General features: G+C 34.4%; 1 protein-coding gene across 1 annotated transcript; it reads left to right on the top strand.

Annotated features, from left to right (window-relative positions):
• Positions 1-53: 53 nt before the first annotated feature.
• Positions 54-3,724, top strand: LOC132046431 (protein EARLY-RESPONSIVE TO DEHYDRATION 7, chloroplastic-like). The gene is made up of 4 exons (XM_059437056.1): positions 54-1,446; positions 2,079-2,245; positions 2,884-2,968; positions 3,201-3,724. The coding sequence occupies exons 1-4, from the start codon at positions 506-508 to the stop codon at positions 3,388-3,390; spliced, it is 1,383 nt and encodes a 460-aa protein (XP_059293039.1). The 5' UTR covers positions 54-505; the 3' UTR covers positions 3,391-3,724.
• The last annotated feature ends 6,848 nt before the right edge of the window (positions 3,725-10,572 follow it).

Below are 10,572 nucleotides of genomic sequence, written 5' to 3'. Positions count from 1 at the left end.
TGGTGCATATTTTTAGTGGATTTGAAAAGAGTAATTGATATTATGGGTAAAACAGGGAAAAAGAAATTATCTTCTCTTGATATGCTAAAAATGACAACTAAAAGTGAAAAATGTATTTAGAATACTAGACAAGTAAAAGTGAAGGGAGAGAGTAAAACCAAATGAAAAAACGATTTACTACTTCTTTTAATGGAAGGGACAAAAATGGAAAAGATTACTTTCGTCCTTTTTTCTTATAGATATCACTACTATATAATGAAATATAAACATTTTTATGATTTTTCAAATATATTTCTAAAATTATGATCTAATATAGTTCCTATCGAAACTAAAAAGGAAAAAAGAAAATCCAAATGGACTTGCGCGGGAACTTCCAGACAGTTATATCAGTTATTCATGAAAACAACCTTCCACGTGTCTCTCCCTGTTCGCTTCTTATTCCTCCAAAAAATCCAATCTTTCTTCTTCCTTTTCCTTCATCCTCAACAATTTTCTCAGCTCTTCAATGGCTTCTCAGAACCCTAATCTCCATAAAGCCCCATTTTATCCACATGTCATTCACAATGATCCAAATCTCCAATCAACCTCTGATTCTCGTCCCAATCTTTATCCAACCATAGACGAAAAGGACCTCACCGACGAAAAACTCATCCCTGACAATTACGAAATAATCCCTTCTGCCCCTCCTGAGTCTCACGAGGAAACCCTTCTCGTTATCCCTGGTGTCCTAATCCATTTGATTGATAAACATTACTCCGTTGAGCTAGCCACGGGTGATTTATATCTGTTTCGTCTGTTGCAAGATAAGAATACCGTTGCTATTCTTGCTCGTGTGGGTGATGAGATCCAATGGCCGTTAACTAAGGACCTGACCGCGGTGAAATTGGATGATTCACATTATTTCTTCTCATTTCAAGCTTTGATAGAGGATCATTTGGATTCCAGTGATGACGAGAAAGAAAAGGGTAAAAAAAAGAAAGAAAAGGGTAAAAAGGAGAAAGAAAAGGGACCGATGGATGATACGTTGAATTATGGGTTGACGATTGCTTCAAAGGGTCAGGAGAAATTGTTGAAGGAGCTGGATGTTATTTTGAAAAGTTACAGCAGGTTTTCTGTTCAGAAGGTGGAGGAAAAGGCGGCATTGGCAATGGGAGGAACAGTGGCAAGGGAGTTGTCTCCAGAAGACTTGAAATCGGAGAAAAAGAAGGAGATATTGGAAGAGCGATGCGCTCAATACTGGACCACGTTAGCGCCCAATGTGGAGGAGTATAGTGGATTAGCTGCAAAATTAGTTGCTCAAGGATCAGGTCAGCTGATCAAGGGGATTTTGTGGTGTGGAGATGTGTCAGTAGAACGATTGAAGCGCGGAAATGATATTTTAAAGCAAAGGATGGCTACAGGGACGAAGGCCGAGATTAGTCCTGAGACATTGAAGAGGATAAAAAGGTATGATGACCTTTTAATAGTTGATGGTCATTTGCCTTGCTTCCTCCAAATCATCAAGGCTATGTTGACTCTTAGATTATCATCCATCCTATGCTGTTATTGTTATTCAAGTTACCTTTTCTCTCTAGGAAGTTTGCTTATATATTTTTTGAAATCCATCAATTGAGCTGGGATTTTGAAGGAGTGCGATAACTAGTTAGCTACTAGGGCGCTTCTGGTGAAGTTTGTTAAACTGAGTACCATGTAAATACCATGATTCTTTCACATGTTATTCGAGTTAAGCATTGAACAATGGGTTGTACATTACTGAATGAACAAAAGAAAGGGAAATTTTTTGGTCACTAGCCAGAATACTATTACTACAAATGCTTGCAGTGTCTTTTGAGATATTGCAGATGAGATCCCTAATGAACTGTCTGACTATGAAAATTTGGATATAATTTTAACAGATTTTGCTACAAGTGGATTGGTATTGTTTTTCAGTTTGAAATGTTAATGGATCTTCCTCGTTGTCCATTTTCCTTACCTACATAATTTGGTTCACCTCAGTGTGATTAACTACTCATATACCTAGCCGTAAATCATCTAAGAGAAGAATAAACTGTCAACTCAAGTTGGGCTGTGTTTTCCAGGGTTAAGAGAGTAACAAAGATGACTGAGAAAGTAGCACTTGGAGTCCTTTCTGGAGTTCTCCAGGTTTCAGGATTCTTCACTAGTTCAGTTGTGAATTCCATAGCAGGAAAGAAGTTCTTCAAGATGCTGCCAGGGGAGATGGTCCTTGCTACTCTGGATGGATTTTGTAAGTCAAAACTCTTCCCCTTTTTTCTGACTGAGTTTGCACCCTTCTGGAGTCTCCGTCTATATGTTTTGCCGTTTAGTTATTCTTTCTTTTAAACTCAGATTCAGGACAGAATGAATTGAATTTAGACACATTCACAGACACGAGTATCTCTAGAAGTAATCATTTTATTAGCTCTAGAAGTAATCATTTTATTCACACTGCCAATGATGGCTCTGTATGCTTCTAAATTTTAGTAGTTAGGACCACGAATGACGGTTATATGCAATGTTAGAAGGAGGAAACTATGCTGTATATATTGTTGCTATGAGGGAACATTTAAGTTATTTTTTATTGTTTAAAAACTCATCTTTTCTTCATTGGAAGTTGATTTTTCCTGCAAAAGGACTGTTGAAGAACAACTTTAACTTTGAGGATCTGTTTCTATTTTCTGAGTTCTGGAGAAGCGCTAAAAGTAATTCCTGATTTTAGATGGAGGTTCCTGTTTCCGACCACCCAGGCACAAAAGATGATATTTTAGTGCTTTTCACACTGCATTTTGGCATTTGCATTTACTAGAGCTAATCACAATCAGTATGTTGTCAACATATATAATTGTCTTTCAACAGGAGCCTAATATTTGTCCTTATTTGTTATAGGCAGAATATGTGATGCTGTTGAAGTAGCTGGAAAGAATGTAATGTCCACATCATCCACCGTGACAACTGAACTTGTTCAGCAGAAGTAAAGCTCAGTCTGATGAATTCTCCTGGCTATATCCTTATTTATGAAGTCTAGTCTTACCATTGAAATACATTTCAACTTGTTTCCTCACGTGTCATCTCGTGAATATTAACTTAAATATCTTAGACTCAACATATTAAACGCGCACTACGTTAGTTAGGCAATACAATAATATGAAGACATGCTGCTTAAATCTTTTGAAATTAACTCGGAAGTAATTTGGGTATTATAGGTACGGAGATGAGGCAGCAAAAGTGGCAAGCGAAGGGCTTGATGCAGCAGGACATGCTGTTGGGACTGCCTGGACTGTTTTTAAGATCAGAAAGGCGCTTAACCCCAAAAGTTCCTTTAATCGCGCCACCCAACTAAAGTCTAGTGCTAAAGCTGCTACTATAAAGAAGGCCAACAGCTCAAAGTACTGACCTTGTTTGACTTTTCACTGGTGGAGCTGTCCATTTACGCCCTCTTTTAGATTTTTCCGTTGTCATACATGTTGATATATGTTATTACATGTAAATGATAAGGATTTTAGTCTTTGTAAAAGATCAAATTTTCCACACCAATCCACCTCAATTTCAGGTTTTCACCCTCTTATCATTTTATGTTTTCTTGGAAGAGGGAATATACACCAGCAAAAAATTCTTGTTCTGATAGTAGCTTTAATCATCGACTAAAAACACATGTAATCTGTTATTGACTGTATCTTTGATCATGGATATAATGTTATTCTAACAGGGAAATCTCCCTGATTTTGTTCCTTTCTGTACAATTTTGTTACTGCTGCTGTTATTCAGATTTATCACCGGTGAGAATATTGTTCTGAAAGCAGGATGCATTCATATGATGGTAACAGAATACGGGCACTTGTGTAGTCCTTTGGTGATAGCTGGGAATAATAAGGATTAACAATAGCATTTACCGTTTAGTAAGAATTAACAAGTTGTACGGGAAGTGACTTATGCCCACTAAAGGACATGAGTTGCTTTCACCCATTTGAAAAAAGCAAACAATTTAAGACAATCAAACGTTGAATAAATCAGAGAAGTTAATTGTAAATCATAACAAACACATCCTAAAAGAAGAACTGATACAAATAAGTTGAGTTATTTACATGGGAGATTTTTTCTATTTTCTAGCCGTCCAGTTTTATGTTGCACATTTAATTTGCTATGCCTAACTCGAGATTGTCTGGTGTTGATTTCATTAAGTGGTATAAGCAAAACTACAACTTGATATCAACAAGTTCTTGTTTGATTGATTTCTTAATTATTCACCATGGTTCTCATATTCAGGGGCTTAGGGGAATTTGAATATTTTGCACCATCACAAAATGTTAAAACTACTTTACCGCGTTCTATCTCCAATTTAATTAGTATTAGCTTTAGTGCGATTTTGAAGATTTGTGGTTATCTAATGCCCATATTCCTCGAAGTAAGATTACTTTTTATTAAAATAAAAGCACCTAAGAATATACACACACAATTATACTTGTCCCTTAGTGTCTATTGCTTGTTAGCTTATCTGGATATCACAGTATGCCTGGATATTATGTCACATATCACTCTCCTTTTTGAAGGCTCATCAGTTTGGTAAACATCATTTTCTGTTTTGTGATTTAGGAACTTCTTGACATGTGGGTACGAAGATAATATGAAATTGCATGCTATAGTGGCCCATTTGATAATATGAAATTGCATGCTATAGTGGCCCATTTGATGTTATTTAATGGATTAAATCGTGCACATTAATGTTCTTAGATAGTTTTAATTTCCACATTATCATTCGGATATGACAGTTTTATCTTTCGGTCGCAGATGACGAAAACCATGTAATTTTGTGTGGATTGTTGGAAACATGGCACTAGTTGATTTTTTACTGAGGACACAAGTGATGTTAATCGGGTAAAACGACATACTTTTATTAGGATCCGGATCAGCAAATTCGGTCATTGTCTCCACTCCCTATCTTGTCAAAAATATTGGGGATAGCAAATGTAGGTACGATATCATTTTTTTTTTTTTTTGGGAAAATATTTGTTTTTTGAGAAAATAAATTATTATTTTTTGTGTTTGGTTGTCAGGATCAACTTTTTTCACTTGTGCACGAACACCATTTTCCTTCACAGTTCTCTCAATTTTTAAATATCATATTACTAGTCCGATCAATACTTCAACGTTATTTTTAATCTTTAATACTAAAATAAAAATAAAAAATTAGAACACGATCAGATAACTGAAATTATTATCAATCCTTTAGAGTTTTTTTATACTCGCTAGCCAAACATTAAAAATAGTTATTATAAAATATTTCTTTTTCTTAAAAATAGCAAACGGTGGTAAGTAGTAAACGGTGGAGATAAGTACCTCTTAGTGATGGCCATTGGGCATACATCGAAGAGAAAAAGGCATGCCCTCAATTTAGTAGCATATCTTTCCCTCTAGATAGTGCGGGTACCAACTCATAACCAGTAGTAAAATGCATGGAATTTTATGTTTCCATTCCTTTTCTATTAGGAGCACTAGCTAAGCTCCAAATGGACACAAAAAGAAATTTTACTTTATCAACCTACTAAAGTAGCGAATCGAATGCTCAATTAGTGTCAAACACTTGACATTGTTGCCAAACTTTTTTGTTGGTTTTGAAGCTTCCTTTCTGTCCTTTACGATGGTAGATTCATTAATGAATTCGTTAGTTTAACTGAACTCAATATTTACAAATTACATGTATAATATCTAGTAGGTAAAGATATTAAATATATATTATAAAACTTATTCTTTCTGTTTAGAACCCACAATATCTTAATTTTGAATTCACCAATGCTTCCCATGTCTCTCAAAATAACCGTTGTTACACCTAGTTAGGGATGAAGCTAACAGCGCAAGGGGCGTATCCGACCATTCATTAGAAAATTAAGTAAGGTTAAAATTATCTTATATAGTACTCTATATAATAAGATATTGAATTTCTTGACTTCTCAGTGTTTTACTTCTTTATATTTGGAATCATCATCCTATTGAAAAATATGACTCCATCACTGCATCTGCCCCCGTCTTGCTGGTAGTACTTTTGTTTAACCATCAAAACTCAAAAGTATCGTATACTTTACTTCTTGATTATCATTATTTATGTACCCTAGATATTCCTGGAAACTGGAAAGTGGACTCAAAGGAAGAACTTTCGTTGATTATGGCTAAATATTTTAATGTCATTGTACTACAAGTTCTAGAAAAAGTAGGTCAAGACAGTAGACTGTGAATTCACCGTGTGCACCTTGAATTCCCAGTTTGCCCATAGTAATCGTAACATTAAATATATAATGGCTAAAAGGGGATTTTTGTTTTTTTGTTTTTTGGTTAAAAGTAAGAGTGCGACAAGCTTACTCTTCGTTTTCTTTCTTTAGTTGCTTTTGTAATTGCCAGTTGGTTTTATATAAATAATAATTGTGCAGCCAACGATGATGCAACCTAGGGATTACTAATTTACTACCTTAGTTTGAGCCACAGCACTATATGTTTATTTTGCTGGAGAGTGGAAACTGATTTCTATCAAAGGAATTAAGGCCACAAATCGGACCACTATTAGTGAGTGTTAAATAAGAGGGAAGCAAAGCTATAGGAATTGCGGGATGATGATGAATGCACGAAGTGTAGTCACTGGTAAATACTGTTCCAGAGGATGAAGCGCACAAAATTAAGCCAAAATAGAAACTAAAGAACTAAAAGAGTAGCTTATTAATTATAGTCGCCTCTTGCAATTATATTTGAGGAACTTTATTTCCATAATTATCAGCTACCCACCCACTAATAGGACCACTAGGTTAAGAAAATGTCTTAAAATTGAACTATTAGCGTGCGACGCCCTTTGACATTTCAGTCTTAAGCCGTGGTGCTGCCTCAATTTGGGCCATGGACGTTAAAAGAAAACCCCGAGATATCAACTTCTATAATTAGTTGTAAATACATAAAAGTAATGTTGGTACGTATATATAGACTAACATGGGTTCAGTATATAAGTCAACATGTCATGTGTCTGGATATAGATTTTTGTCATTTAACCATGAATAAATAATAAAAAATTTTGCTTTATTAAATCACTTAATCATGATAAGTTGAATTGATCTGTTTAAACACCTAGTGCGCACAAGTAAGTATTTACCATCTCATAACCGATTTGATTATCTTTTTAAAGGTAAATACATACCGAACCAAATAGAAGTGTGAATACCCTGCCTTTTTAAGTATTCAAGCACCATGTTTATGCTCTGTTGTCAGCTTACCTTTTCTTTTCTTCTTCCGACTACTATTATTTTTGGTCCATTATATTATATCAGGAAAAGGCGTTGTACCCGAAAGGAGATAGGACAACCAATACATAAATAAAAACTTTTGATTCATAAACTATGCTTAAAATATCAAAAGTGTATTTAGTACTATCAAACTAGTTGTATTTTTATATCGTGGGACCTACAATAAGAGCAAACAATACTATAAAGATTAAATGGTTTCTAAATATATAAATGTCTCGAATTTCTTTATGATGAATAACAGGTAGACTATCAAACAGTCTAACTAAATGTTGGTCACACAATGGGGTTATATAAATTAACGTATTAGTCCTATAATAGCTACTATGAGTATTGAGTAAGAATCTTTTACTACTGCAGTGTTAATAATACTACTTCTTGAGAGACGCTTAATTTGGTACCGAATATTGTAATGCACCAATGGTGCATCAACAAAGACACGGTCTTTAGCAATTGGAGTGTTTTTAAAATTCAGAGATACCCCTTGCCTTTTGCTACGCGTAATTCCAGAAAAAATACACGTGTTATGTCTCCCATATTTCTCAATCTTTCAAATCGAATATTTGGGTTCTTCAAAATTTTGATTTCTATGGAGAACTTATCTCTTTCAGTTCTCTTTGGAATCGGCCGCTTAAATAATGCAAACTTTAGTATCATGAAAAGTAGAGGGTCCTTGGAAGAAAAGAAGGTAGGTCCTTCTCCTGATTTTGGACAAATATGGTCTTAAATGGGTGGATGTGTAGGATTAGACACCATTTATAGCCCCTAAGACTATTTTAAGAATATTGTGCCTTTATGCCATTTTTTGATTTTATAGATTTCCTATTCAGATAACAGCATTACCGTATAATTTGTTTCCAAACTGTAGTGATGTTGATTTACGACAAACGTACGAGATATTTAAATGAAAGCGGCCGGTACAGAGTGTAGTTTACCAGTATTTACAAGTACTATATGATTTTATTTTAGTTTGGGTACTGTCGAGCAGAGCCCAATCTAACTTAGATGTTATTGAATCAAGTTGCAGTAATTGCACGGTTTGTCCTTCAAATGAACTGGTTTAAATTTTCCCCTTCAAATGGGCTAGTCTTTAATTTTTGCCATTCAAAATCGAATTTATATCTAGAAAAGTTCATTTGCAAGACGAGTGCAAATGAGTCGTAGTATAACTGAGCTAGACAAGTCAAGTTGACTTTTAAAAAAATTCTTCTGCCCATATAGCTATGCCTTTTGAAAAGAATAAAATCATAACAAATTCATATTAATTTATTTGCATTTATTAAATTATCATATGAAGTATTAAATTAGCTAGTACTCCATCCATCCCAAATTATCTAAAGGTGTTTAACTGAACGCGGAGTTTAAAATTAAAATAAATTTTTTGAAACTTGTGATCTAAAACAAGTCATATATATATGTGTGGTTATAAATTATAAAAAGGGTATGGGAAGTTTAAATTTAAGCACTAAATATAAAAAGAAAGTCGTTCTTTTTTGGATGGACTTAATGGTAAATAGTGTCACATAACTTAAAACACAAGAAATAATAAATTAGCCTATTGGATAGATTTTATTTATAATGTACGACCGAGATAACTGAGTTGAGACGAATTTTGACTAAACTTAGGCGAGCTTTGACTATAACCAAATCGAGCTGAATCCAGTTATAATGCAAGGCCAGGCTAAGATCATGTTTATATGCAGCGTGAAAATTACAAGTCGGGTGACATTATTGAGCAATGGCAAATGCGATGTTGCACCACTGTAAAACAAAAAACACGAAGTCCAGTTCAACACAGCAAGGCAGTGTAGTCCATATAAAGGATCCACAAGAGATAATGTCCATGTTCCCCTTACATTTGGAAAGATTTTGACCTCTAATAATAGTTCAATGACAACTACATTTTTGCATAGCTAATGCCAGTACAAGGTTTCGATGGTGACTCCTCATTAGTCACTCGTCTGAATCTATAAGAAAAGAGCCTTAAAAACAAAAAATTATCACTTTTGAGGGCCCTTCTGCATATGAATTTTCCCTTTATTTGCACTAGCGGCAAAATTAAACCTTGTCTTTTTTTCAAAGTCACATTTGTACAATTGGTCGTTTGATACACGGCATTAGCTAGGATATCCCAAAGACTTACTGTGAGATTAATTTTGTACCATGGTTGATAGAAGGTATAAAGGATAAATTTATACTTTATACCAAACAAAGTGTAAGGTGTATCCCAAACTTAAAGATGGGATATCCATCTTATTCCATTAATCCTGGGATTATTTTATCCCATCTCCTAAATGAGATAAATTAGTCCCAAGATATGGGATAAATTAATCCCAAAATTATAATCCTGGGATAATTTTGTCTACGTACCAAACGATTAACAACAAGCTACGTTGTGATAACAGTAAAAAGTAAAAGTTTCAAGTGGTGGGCTCAGAATTCAGTAATCAAGGATTTTCTCGTAAGCTTATGATATCAAGCACCACTCAATTTACCCTTTCCAGCCCAGCTTTCTACTCCAAGATACTCCCTCCGTCCATTTTACTTGTCTAATTTGAAAAATTAAGAGATAATTTATCATTCTATACATTTATTACTCTTTCCATTAATTACTGGGTTGAAAACTTCAATAATTTATTAGTAGCTGCACAACTTTAAAGTATGTTTAATTGATTTTAATCATTAGATGACTTCGTAATAATTAGGGGTGATACAGTAAAATTGTCATTCTATTTATGGCTCCTTAAGATTGTCCGAGTCAATACAGGACAAGTAAAAATGGATGGAGGGAGTATTGCTTAAAACACATTTGACTTTTTATTTCTAACCCGATTTTAAGTCGTGACGCGTGACTCATTTTGGTTTGGGGGGTGTTGTGTGAAAGGAACTTTTACTCTATAGACTCTCTCTCCTAATTTAGATTGCATTCTATCAAGTTGGAGTATTTAAAAATATTTGGCACGTATTGTATTGATAAAATTATTATTCTATACGACTTTTATAATGTTCAAAAGTAGGCATCCGCTTGCGGAAGAGTTTTAGAGATGATCGAGGAACATCAATTTTGTGTTATTCAGATAAGATGAAACCTACCTTTAAGCTTCATCGCAACTTATGGAGCATCAAACAAAAGCTAAAATTAACTAACAAACGAAATGGGATATAAAGAATTAGAAGTGAAAACTCACTTTCTACTTGTTATTGAAGATTGCAATTAGTTACCGGAAGAAGGTGAATATTAGACGCACTAACAAGTGAAGATCACAAATATGAAGAAGATCTGCTATTTTGGGAAGATGTG

This window comes from Lycium ferocissimum, chromosome 2, assembly GCF_029784015.1.
Source record: "Lycium ferocissimum isolate CSIRO_LF1 chromosome 2, AGI_CSIRO_Lferr_CH_V1, whole genome shotgun sequence".
In the NCBI taxonomy this organism is placed as follows: domain Eukaryota; kingdom Viridiplantae; phylum Streptophyta; class Magnoliopsida; order Solanales; family Solanaceae; genus Lycium; species Lycium ferocissimum.
This window is presented reverse-complemented; position numbering and strand designations above follow the sequence as displayed.